The sequence below is a fragment of the Juglans regia genome, chromosome 4 (assembly GCF_001411555.2).
Source record: "Juglans regia cultivar Chandler chromosome 4, Walnut 2.0, whole genome shotgun sequence".
Taxonomy (NCBI): Eukaryota; Viridiplantae; Streptophyta; class Magnoliopsida; order Fagales; family Juglandaceae; genus Juglans; species Juglans regia.
The window spans coordinates 11,633,124-11,646,219 of NC_049904.1; the positions used below are offsets into that span (position 1 = coordinate 11,633,124).

Sequence of the window (13,096 nt, forward strand, 5' to 3'; positions counted from 1 at the left end):
GGGAAGTAAATAGCCTTGAGAATTTTTGATGCTAATGATGTGGGAGTATTAAAGATCCTCCAAACCTGTTTGGCCAATATCAGAATGGATCTTGATGGGCTTAGCTTTTTCTCATATTTTAATGATCTTTTACCCTAAATATTTGATGAAATAACAATAATAACTCATGCATACATTATAAATAGGCGAGTTTAAAAAAATTGACCAAAGTGAAAAATCATGAATATTTTTTTACTTTTATATTATAAGAATATTAGATCAAAAGATCCTTCAAGATTGAAACATCAAAGATCAAATTTCTACAAGATCGTAGAAACTCTATCTCAATATATATTAGTGATTGGTGCAAGAGGATAATCGAATTCCAATTTGATCAATATTGTTGAAGGGGATAAAATATCACAAGTCCAGATAAATCAAGTTCAGCCCATTAAAAGGCCTCCACTAGAGGACAACAGAAGGAAAAAGGAAGAAGAAAAAAAAAGGAGACAAGAAGAAGATAAAGGAAAAGAATATGTCAAAGGGACAAGATTGAAGTAACGGAAAAGAAGAGAAAAAAGAGGAAGAGGTAATGAGTGGAATAAAGCTGTCATCTCTCACTATGCCCAAGGCCAGGATAAAAAGGGATCAGATCGGACGAGAAAATGGGGCTTCCGGACTTCTTCAAGACTTCGACTTCTCCTTTAACTTCTTCTGTAACGTTCTGTAACGCCCCGATTCCGGAGGTCCAGAGAGTTAACTTATGTTACCTAAAATCATCTCCAATAACACAATTATATATACTCCAGAGACTCCATTATAATATTAAGTTATTTGTTTACCACAAATATTCATGTTCCTCCACATGGACACTAAAGAAATACCTTAATAAAAATAAATTAAACTCTCAACAAAAAACTCGGGAATTGTAATATTCGAGTCCTACTATATGGGTCCTTACGTCATTTTATTAATTTTTTAAGTTAAATATTTTGAGATAGATATTTTTATTACTTTTAATTATTTTATTTTAAGATGAGTATGCTTTATTTTTTATTTTTAAATATGATTTATTAAAATAAATCAATGGTATTATTTTTAAGACTTTGAAATATTTTCCCTAAAACCCTTTAATTTTTTTCATTAAGGAAATGACCCAATTATTCTCTACTATTAGATTGGTAGGTGAAAAGTATCCTTAAGGTGGACAGATCTCCACCATCCATCTTCCAAGCTTATGTGATAAGGTTTGATAAAAACAATTAAACCCTTTTTCCCTTTTCACCCGTAGGCTTCTAAGACAAGCCATTAAGCTCCTTTCACCTCTAAGCTTCTCATACAAGCCACTAAAATTCTTTTTCCTCCTTGCACCCGTCGGTTCTAAGGCAAACAAAGAGAAAATTCATCAAGCCCTCACCCGTGCGTCTACGTCCCATTCTCTCTCACTCCATTCTTCTTCCAATCTCAACCCAAGTATCCATCGTTCCTCCTTCTCAAGAGGAAAATAGTAAGGTAAGAGTATCCTTAATCTTTCACCTTTGTGTATTTTGAACTTGGCCATGGTTAATCAAATGGGTTTTTCTTTTGATGATTGTTGATGTTTTGGTTTTGGGGTTTTTGAATTTTCTTTGTTGGCCGATTGTTGTATGGTAGTTTTTAGACTGATTTCTCATTTGTCTACTTTAATATCTATTCTAATTGGGTGGTAACCGAGTAGCAAAATGATAACCCATATGTGTTATGCTCTACTCTGTTTTTGTTCTCAGCCGTGTGTTTTGCATGGCATTTTTGTTGTAGTCTTATCTTGTATTTTCTCAAGTTTAAGCCATGTTTTAATTATGATAAGTCTTGTCTTTATGTGTTAAATTAATAGAGTTGAGGGTTATAATTTTAGACATACTTTTCCTCAAGGTTTATGGTCTAAGTAAGCCACTAAGAATTTTAATTAAGCTAGTAAGCTTGTTTTGAGAATTTTGAGTTGCCTAGTGTTGTACCCATTATTTATGCTATGTTTTCCAAAAAATGTGATGATTTTTTTAAGTTTTCTACAACTCTAGTATTGTTTAAATATGTAGTTGAGATTTTTGCTTAAGTGAGGAATGTTTAAAAGTATGGATGTATTAAGGTTATTAGCTGTCCAAGTGTTGCAGAATGTTTCTGCTATGCATTCTGTTTTGGGGCCAACCCTCTTGTGAGCATTAACCCTTGGGTTGGATTTACCTTCCATATGATGTTACAAAGCTATCAAATGCCCTCTTGAATGAAAGTTTCAAATTTGTAGCACTTCTTGTTCCCTTCCATTCTTAAATAAATCCCTACTATTTATATATTTCTAACCTATGATTTCTACCTATCCTTCATATAGAAAACAATGGCCTTTAAAGGGACAGCAAGCATGCTATTTACTTTCATGAGTTTGTTTAAAATATTTGGAATGAAGATTTTAATGTTTTGGCTTAGTGCCATGTATGGTGGGTAGCTAAATGGGTTAAGGTTATACATTGTAGATAATGCTCATTAAGTGAGAATGGATTAAGAAAAATACTTTAATTCTAAATTGGAATTAAAGTGAGCGTGTAAGGGTGTCAGTTAGTAAAGCTTAAAGTAAGATTGATATTAATGTGTTTATTCCATTTCATTGAATATGAGTTTATTTTCAAGTTCAAAGGAACTCACGTAAAGCTCGCAGGTAAGTAGCTATGACCATGCTTTTTACACCAAGTTCTCTTTATGAAAGAATGTCTCTCTCTCTTTTCAAATGTTCTTCTAAAGAAAGAGTAAATGTATATAGTATGTACAAGCCCTTTCTTGATAGCCCTTGTTAAGCACCCTATCGATCATAATTGTGTGTATATGTATAAGGTAATGCATACACGTAGGTTCTAAGTCATGAGATTTCCATATGTGCTCTCTCAATAAACTTATTGATTATTCCTATATGTAGTATAGCATGAAAATGTATCTTTTTCATAAAAATGCATGTGCATCAGAGTAAGAAAGATGATGAAAATGTTTTAATTTCAAAGGAAAGGAAATAAATGTCTCATGACTTATGCTTTAAGTGATGCTTTCAATGACGTGAAGAAAGTGTTTTAAAATGTCCCTATGAACTGATACTTTAAATGATGCGAAGAAAACGTTTTAAGATGTCCCTATGAACTAATGTTACATTGTCCCTATGAACTGACGCTTTATAGATGCCGTAAAGAAATGATGTTCTTGCTCATGCTTTTAAAATGATGTTTTTTCATGAATGCACTGTTAAATGAAAAGATGATGTTTAAGTTCATGCTTTTAAATGACGTTTTTCATGAATGAACTGTTAAATGAAAATAATTGAAATAAATGAAAGAAATGACTGAATGAATGAATGTCTTATTGTATGAAATTACGTAATGGCCATATGAATGAAAATGGTACCAAAGGAATGTGCAGATTGCAATGCCGGGTAAGTAATACTGGTAGTGCACCCAGTGTTGCCCCTGATTGAAAGAGATTCCAAACCTGTGGCCCTGGGCAGAATCCAGGTCCAAAGAAAGACCGCTAACCCCAACACACGGGGCGTAATAGTGTGTACCAGCCAAAGAAAGTGAAATATGAAAGTATGATTTTTTCTTAAAATGTTTATACATGAAAGCATAGTTATTTTTTAAATGTTTATGCATGAAAGTATTGCTTATCCTGTAACACCCGTCCTTGTGGTGGGACTTTTTATAAAATGAATTTGGAAAAGACGACGGGAATTACCATTCGATTTTTAACTTTTTACTTTTATACCCAGGGTGCAAGACTCTACGTTATAAAATAAAATGTGATTTTAGAATAAAAGAGGTTTACAGCAAAAAACATCAATTTTAATAATAAAAATGGCTCTCATACATTTAAACCCTCATGCCTAGACTTCCGTGCTCTTTCCCATGGGTCGTGTCCGTCCTAATGCGTACTTCTTTCGGTTCCTGTGGGGGGAGGGGCATGCATAAAAATTAAAATGAGTCGATGACTCGTAAACTTTACTTCATATAGTTAAAATATAACAACATAGGTTTTCATTCATGCATTCGTCATTCATACATACTATACGACAAGTAAGAAAGTTCAAGCTCCTCCACTAATGGAACATTTTTAGCAACCTCCCTCCATACGTTATATGAAATACGGGAGCAACTTATTTTAGCTCGAAGGTATTTGAGGCCCCTATAATGGTAAAAATGAAACAAAAAGGCATAATAAATGAGCGATCACCACCACATAGAATGTAATTTTATAAAGAGAATAAAGTATCAAAGAAAATTTTTTCAGTGACATGTATATATGTCATTGGGGCTATAGAAAAATTATATTTATTGTTATAGGGTGGGCATGCAAGTGTCATATATATATATATATATATCTCTACGAGCATTACACATTTCTTTAAGGATTGGGTGGCAATGCTATATCTATTTTATAATATGCACAAAAAAAAAAAAAAAATCCAAGAAATTAGATGAAGCACAATGTGCAATGAGGAGTAATGTCAAAACACCAAATAATGACCTAATTTAATTAATCAACAATGCACAATACTTTCCGCATGCAAGCACGCACTGGATCAAGCCATTAACAAAAGCCATCAGCATCATTATAAATATAACTCAAAAGCTTGAGTTTTCAAATCAATCCCAAACAATAGTATCAGAAATTAAATAACATATGAATTAAAACATGCATAATGAAAAAGATGAAAATGAAATTATAATACCGCTCAGTTATAATGTACTTGAGGAGATTCCCATCACAAAAGGTGCCGACTTCGATTCCCACCAACTGGCCGCAACTGAGATCGACAGTGTGGCGACACATCTTCTTGATATCATAGGGCATCATGAAATCCCAGGAACCAGAGAAGTACCATAGGTGGCCCATGTTGAGGGCGCCTCACATGGAAGGATTCATGTAGATGTTACGCCAGAGCAAGCACACCTTTTGTGCGCTGGCTAGGATCTCAATGAAGGAAAGCCTTTTGAGAATCGACTCCGTCACTTCCAGGGGGAGATCCAGCCAATTCCTGTAACGCCCCGATCCCAAAGGTCCGGAGAGTTAGCTCTTAATACTTAATATCAACTTCAATAACACAACTATGAAATCCATAAACTTTCAAAAAATATCAATTCATTTACTCAACCCAAAAATCTATGTTCCTTCATAAGGACAATAAAGAAATTCTCAATAACATAAATTAAAAATTCTTCAAAAGCTCAAAAATATCCTTAATTCATCAAATCAAAATAACCAAAAATAACTCAATTTACTACTACAACTCTCAAATAAGCGTTTGTACCCTCAGACACTTATTCCACTATGATCATTACACCTTGCTAAAATTTTCTACTCTTGTTCTCTAGCTGGACCATCAAAATTATCTGAAAAAATATTTGGAGATAAGAAGTGAGTTATCAACAACTCAGTAAGCAGATGACATATACTACTAGTGTGTAAATATGAGCATTTATAGAGTTCAGAATGCAGAACAAAATATTTTCTTTCAGAATATAGAATCAGAATATTATTTTCAAAATGCAGCGTCAGAGCATGTTATCAAAAATATCAGAACGAAAGTTAAAAAATATTCATAATCAAAATCTCTTTGGCATAGTATAAACTAAAACATCACATCTTATCTTATCATATTAAAACAAATACCATGTTTAACCCTCGTGGTAGAGTTGTGCAAACCCTGGTAGCTAACCGAACAGAAATAGAATGTGAATATTCCCCTTATCATTCTCGGAGCCCCGAGTGTGCACATAGGAAAGACCACGTAGAAAACCACTTTGTTTCCAAAGTGGGTGCACCAGAAACAAAAAAGTTGGTACCAACCCGAACAGAGGCCACAGTTTAGAATGTTATGTCAGAGGTTTTCAGAAATCACATCAGATCATATCAGAGTACAGAAAATCTTCAAAATAGAACAAAATCATATCACAACATAATTTATGCACAAAATTTCATATTCGCTCTCTTTTCAAAGTTCAGAAATAGAATGTCAAAAATAAGCTCATGTCTACACCAGTCATGACAAAAAATAATTTCTTCTTAAACAGAATCTCATGAGTAATGCAGAACAAATAACTGAGGTAGTTCAAATTTCTTTTCAAAATCAAATATGTATATTTTCCAAAAATAACCTCAACTCATATTATTTTAATACAAAGTCTAGCATAGGAACCTCTGCTTACCTAAACTTCTTAGCTTTTTTCAAAATTCCTCAAAAAATGTCGAACAATAATTATTCATCACCTATAAAATAATCACGTAATTTTCGTAAATTTTCAATTAATTACGTATTTCAATATTTAATCCTAAGCTTCTATAATAACCTATTTAAATCCTCAAATCCAAAATTCTCATTATTCCTAAAATACCAACACCGCTTTCTAAACTCATCAATATCCAACATAATAACTTCGACTAAAACATTAAATTCTAACTTATTTACGATTGAGATCTTACTATAATTTATAAAACTAAAATAACATAACTATATCAAAGTCATTATAAATAGATAATCATACTTTTGTTTAAATCAAAAATATTCTTTTGAAAGGATTCAAAATAAGATTTTGTACTTACCAATCACTTCAAAAAAATTCATCAGTATTTACAAGATAAATATTCCGTTAAAATATCAGTCTCTTACAAAAATCAACTTATCAAAATCATTTCTGTAAACATGAAAAATTTTAAAGTTTACAAATACTTATTAAAGGTTTAAAACACAATAATAAAACTTGTAACTCAAAGATAATAATGTAAATTTATTTATTTATTAGATCAACTATGCAATAGCTTTCGAAATTTTTCATCATTTGAAAACATGATCAGAGGGCATAACAGTTATTACTCCTATTCTATTAGGTTACAGACTTACCCATAAATATATATATATAGGAAAAACCTTCAGGCCGGATGGGTGCCAAACGTCTATTTGCACCAGCCAATAAGAATATACCACATAGGCATTTCATGAGAGAGTAATATGAAGTGAAATACACTGGATCCCTCTCCCTCTCCCTCTCACTCCCGATTTTGAGTTCTGAGTTCTTAACCAAACACAAAATCATCTCTCTCTCTCTCCCTCTTGACAGAACCCATTGGTACGACGGAACCCATCTGTGCGACGGAGCCAGCCTTCTTGAGCCCTATCTGCTCTTCACTCCACCACGCCGAAAGCCCCAAAAAATAATCTTCAGGTTAAAAGGTAAATAAAATTTGTTTTCCTTCAATAATCTTGCCTAATGAAGCCAATCTTCTTTCGTGTTTGTTTTCTATTCCTTTGTAATTGTTTTTTTTTTATTTTTTTGCTTATTGCTGCTACATCGTCAATGACGTTGCCGTAGAATCTCGTCCATCCTTTTCGGTTGCAATGGATTGCTTCTTCCTCTAACTGTTCATATGATTGGCTCGTATTTAGCCATCTTTAGGCAGTTAAAAGTTTTAGTATTTTGTATAGTTTTTTAAAAGGAATTTAGAATTTAAAATGAAAGGTTGTTTACAGAGAATTTGAATAAAGCTTTTACGAAGGGCACTTTATTTTAAATTATGGTAAAATTTTTCTTAGTTTAATTATTATTTTTTTGTTTCTATGCAAAAGTTTTTCAATAAATGAGTTTTTCAGTATTTGAAAATGGTGTAAAATACTAAAATAGTTTTTTGATATTCTTTTATTTTTAGTTTCTAATTTCAATTTTTTAAAGACTATGCTTTTGATGTTGGGTCTTATCTGGGTCTTACACTATGTTCAATCAAAGTGGAAGAAAGATCTTGTATGCATCTTTAGGGTGAATTAATGCTCCTTTTAACTATAGCGTGTCAATCCAACTGACCAGCACCTTATATTACCTCCAGAGCAATTCTTCATATTAATGTTTTGTCCTTTATTGTATATAATGCTGCATTTTATAATGTTGACTAGCTTATGAAATTGTATGATTAACTGCTTTCTATTTTGTTGAGTTAAGTGTAGTAGAATTGTCAATTTAGAAAATCTGGGTGTTTGTTTGGAGTTTACACTTGGGAGCAATCAAAAGCTGCAGTAAATAGTTTGCATTAAAAAAAAAAAGTGTTGAGTCTGCTTCAATATAGTGGTCTCGATTTTTTAAAAATTTTGTGGTTGTGTTGGTTGGCCATGTTTTCTAAATGTGATGCTCCAGCACTGTTTTGGAATGGTTCTTTTGTTTCTAATCTGACATAATTTCATTTTTTTTAATGTTTGATTCTAATGTTTGATATATAAAGGCTGAGTGAATGATGAGTACATCAAGAGATCATGTAATGATGAGTACATCAAGAGATCATGTTGAGATTGTAGACAGTGATAATTCTAGCGCCGATGAAGTTGAGATGATTGTAGAGGATGGTCAAGTTGAACAAAACAAGAACATGCCCAAAGAAGGCCATACAATGTCATCTTCATATGTGGAGCCGTATGTGGGGCTAGAGTTTGATGACGTAGAGGATGCACTAAGTTGCTATAAAGCCTTCTCCAGACGAACTGGTTTTAGCATTCGAACAAATCACACTTGGTTGTCAGGCATAGACAAATCATTAATTGGTGTAGAGTATGTGTGTTCAAGAGAAGGATTTCGTCAGAATCATTCTAAACTTAAAGAGAGAGCAAGACCCGAGGCTCCGGAAACAAAGTGTGGGTGCAAGACAATGATGACAATAAAGAAGAATAGAGACAAATGGGTTGTGTCAAAATTTGTACCCCAACATAATCATGAGTTGTTGACACCTAGGAGTACAAGTTTACTTCGTGGGCATAGACGGGTGACACCAGCGCAAAAAAATTTAATAGACACACTAAATGAGTTGGGGATACCAACATGGAAAATAATGTCTGTGTTGAGTAAGGAGTCGGGTGGTGATTATAATGTTGGTTGCATTGCTAAGGACATTCAGAATTATTTGGGCAATCGAAGGAAGCAACTTCTTGATGAGGGAGACGCACAAAAGTTATATGAATACTTTTTGGAAAGCGAACGTAATAATCCAGGGTTTGTATATTCGATCCAAGTTGATGCAGATGGATCGATGGGAAATTGCTTTTGGGCAGATGCGAGATCAAGAGCCGCATATCAATATTTTGGCGATGTTGTTACGTTTGACGCTACGTACCTAACAAATCGCTACAAAATGCCATTTGTTCCATTCACTGGAGTTAACCATCATCATCAATCTATCATGTTTGGATGTGCGTTATTGATAAATGAGACAGCTGAGTCTTACACATGGTTATTAAAAACATGGTTAGAAGCGATGCTTGGTCGTGCTCCCTCTACAATAATAATTGATGATGACAAGTCAATGGCTAAGGCCATCGCGAATGTATTGCCCAATACAACTCACAAATTGTGTTTATGGCATATTCTACAAAAAGTTCCTGAACATTTAGCCCATGTTTATAATAGATATGCACAATTTAAATATGATTTTAACCGCTGCATTCATGAGACATTAACTATTGAGGAGTTTGAGTTGGAGTGGACTGAAATGTGTTTGAAGTACAAGTTAGAAGAAAATAGTTGGTTGCAAACTATTTATGTTAAGAGAGAAAAGTGGGTGCCTGCTTATTTGAGATCAACATTTTGCGCTGGAATGTCCACAACTCAACGAAGTGAGAGTATAAATAAGTTTTGTAAAGACTATGTTCGTTCAAGTACGATGGTAAGTGACTTCGTCCATCAATATGATAAAGCTTTGAATGCCCGTTATTTAAGTGAGAAAGAGAAAGGTGTGAAGACAAAAACATCGAGGCCTATTTTGAAAACTTCCAGTAGTATTGAAGAGGAAGTGGCCAAGCTCTACACGAGAAAATCCTTTTTGATCTTCCAAGATGAGTTATTTAATAGCCAATGGTTCAAGGCACGCAAAATACGTGAGGAAGATGGACGAAAAATTTATTTAGTGGGCATTAATGGGTATGAAAAACCGATATATGAAGTAGCACTTGGGATGGAGAAAAATGTTGTTTCTTGCACATGTTGTAAATTTGAATTTATTGGCTTCCTATGCCGGCACATCCTACAAGTTTTGACAAAAAAAGATTGTTTGGACCTTGTGCAATCATATGTGTTAGAGAGGTGGACGATCAATGCAAAGAGTCGCATGGTAGATAGGATATGTGTCGATGAGGAGCCATTGGAGACTGTCCCAACTGCATTAGTCTTGAAACATCGTTTGATGAGACAGTTTTATATAGTTGCCGAGATGGGGTCACTATCTATTAAGAAATATGAGCATGCTTGTAAGGGAATAGAGACTATTCATCAAGAGCTTCTCTTGATGAATGAGGATGATGATGGTGGTAACAGGGAGGGACATCCAGTCCAGAGCAAAATAGTCTCAAACTTTTCATTGCAAGATCCTCCAATCATTGTATCTATAGGAAGGCCCAAATCATTACGACACAAGAACCCAAAGGAAAATGCACCAATGAAGAAGCGACGATGTAGCATTTGTAAACAAGAAGGTCATGCTAGAACCAACTGTCCTTCACATAGGTAATTGCCGACATATTTTATTATGTTTCTAATTATGTCGTATGTTACTTGTATGACCTTTTAACTTGATAAAATATTTTTTTATAGGAATATGGGCGAGCCAAGTTCAAATATATTACCTTCAAACCTGGCCTCTATGTCAACAACATTTAATATGTACAAATACTAATCTTATCTTATTTATTTTATATTTAAATGTTTGATTTGATCACTTATTGTCACACCTTTGTGAAATTGTTCTTGGTTTGTAGGAATATGCAATTCCCACAAATGTCAGAAAATGAAGAGTATGGAGCATCTTGGAATTTTCAGTTTTCACAAGAAGATTAATTATCGGGCAGCTGATTTTTTGTAGCCATTATACAAGTTTTGTGGGCATCATACTTTTGATTTTCTTGTTTTCAGTAGAAAAACTGACCCTAAAATATGTATATGGAGTAAATTGAAATAGGAATATGATTTGTGCTTTCATTTCTTCCTTTGGAAACTGCTTCTTGTACTTCTGTTTCTTCATATCTAAATTTCTGCAAATTTTGGGATTCATTCAGTTTGTAGAGCTTATAAATAGGCTGTTGGATTGCTGTAATCTGGATTGTTGTAATTATTTGTAGGCCGGTGCTAGTTTCCACTCTTTTTACTAGCTAGATGTTTTAGTTTTTCCATCGATAGGCTCTAAAATCACATGATGCCATGCAGGATGAATATAATAATATTGAAGTTTACGTGTGACTCAAAATATATATACATTAATGTGCTAGATCATGACTTCCTTAGAGAGAAACCGACAAAGAAGCAAGACAAAACATTAGAGTAAAGTGAAAAAATTCGTGAGGCCAATTTGCATACGAAACCTCATCTCCATTCATCATATAATATTCAAATAGTCTTTTACAAAAACTGATCTTGAAAATAAACACAACTTGTTCCGATAAGTCAAGTACATCTTAATGTAGCATTAAATGATTTACAGAGCACAAATGCTCATAAAATTTACAACTAAGCAATAACGCAATAAATACAATGGTCGTCCAATACTTTTTGGATTATCCGACGTCCGCATTTTGGAGGGAATGCCATAATAACATAGAGGTCTTTGTCCCGAGATCACTTCGTCTCTCTTGCCCTCATAGACCGTAAGCTAGATATGGTATCTCCACTACTTTCCATATTGCTGCAAAAAAAAAAAAGAAAAAAAATGAAACACTGCATCAAAGATTGCAAAATCAAATAGCTAAAACATCGAGTACCAAAACGGCAATAATAACATTTCACATTTTGCAGTCCTAATGAGTAATCTGGATATATGCTTATCTCATGACATCATGTTGTAATCTGGATTATTGCCAGAAATTATACTTCTACAACTCTCAATCAGTCACAAATTTTATATGAAATAGTTAATCAATTAGTAACTCCATAATTTGTTTGTGCTATTTTGAATTTGGCATTAACATTAGGCTTCAAACCAGACAAGCCTTGCCCGAAACATTCCTAGAGCAAGCCTTGGAGAAATATAATCAGGCCACAAAAAAAAATTAAAATTAGAAACTAAAAATAAAAGAATATAAAAAAACTATTTTAGTATTTAACACCATTTTCAAAGACCTTTCATTTTAAATTCTTTTTAAAAAACTATACAAAATACTGAAACTTTTAGCTGCCTAAAGATGGCTATATACGAGGCAACCATATGAACAATTGGAGGAGGAAGCAATCCATTGCAACCGAAAACAATGGACGAGATTCAACGGCAATATCGCCTACATCGTTGAGAAATGGTAAAAGAAAGAAATCAATGGTGTAGTAGCAATAAGCACAAAAAAATAAAAATAAAACAATTATAAAGGAGTAGAAAACAAACATGAAAGAAGTTTGGCTTCATTAGGCAAGATCCAAATTTTATTTACCTTTCAACATGCAGATATTTTTTTTTTGGGGCTTTCGGCTTGGTGGAGTGGAGCACAGATGGGTTTCGTTGAGAGAGGTGATTTTGTGTTTAGCACCCCAGATTCGGGAGGGAGAGGGAGAGAGAAGGAGAGAGGCGATTTTGTGTTTGGCTGAGAAATGAACTTAGATTCAGGAGGGAGAGGGAGAGAGAAGTGATGTTTGGCCGAGACTCGAAATGAACTGGGAGGGGGAGGGAGAGGGAGAGGGACGGAGAGAAGTAATTTTTTTGACAAGATTCAATGCATTTCATTTTATTTTACTCTTCTATGGAATGCTTACGTGGCATATTTCTATTGGCCGGTGTGAATACACGTTTGGCACCCATCCGGTCTGAAGCGCAACTCATATATATATATGTATATATATATATACAACTCTTAAGTCAGCAACATGAAAAACAAAAGAAAAGAGGTGCAGCGGCATGGAACTTACAACTAAACCGAGAATATGCGTGGAGGGGCAAGGTGCAACGATCTGGCTAGAGGAACTGTGGTGGTGCAACTGGAGTGCAGAGGAATGTGGTGGAGGTGCCGTTGAGCTGGGCTGAGCAAGAGAGAAAAAAAAAAGGGAGAGGTGAGCGCGAGAGAGGGTGAAGAGAAAGGAGGGAGTAACCAAGGGAGGTACTC

At 34.1% G+C, this 13,096-nt stretch overlaps 1 protein-coding gene across 1 annotated transcript; it reads left to right on the plus strand.

Moving 5' to 3' along the window:
* Positions 1-8,295: 8,295 nt before the first annotated feature.
* On the plus strand, positions 8,296-10,527 carry LOC108997910 (protein FAR1-RELATED SEQUENCE 5-like). The gene has a single exon (XM_018974294.2). It carries the CDS (start codon positions 8,296-8,298, stop codon positions 10,525-10,527), a length of 2,232 nt encoding a protein of 743 aa, XP_018829839.2.
* The last annotated feature ends 2,569 nt before the right edge of the window (positions 10,528-13,096 follow it).

Bases quoted from the DNA above. Each gene is read 5' to 3' on its own strand.
- LOC108997910 (XM_018974294.2), top strand. From the start codon at position 8,296: ATGAGTACATCAAGAGATCATGTTGAGATTGTAGACAGTGATAATTCT.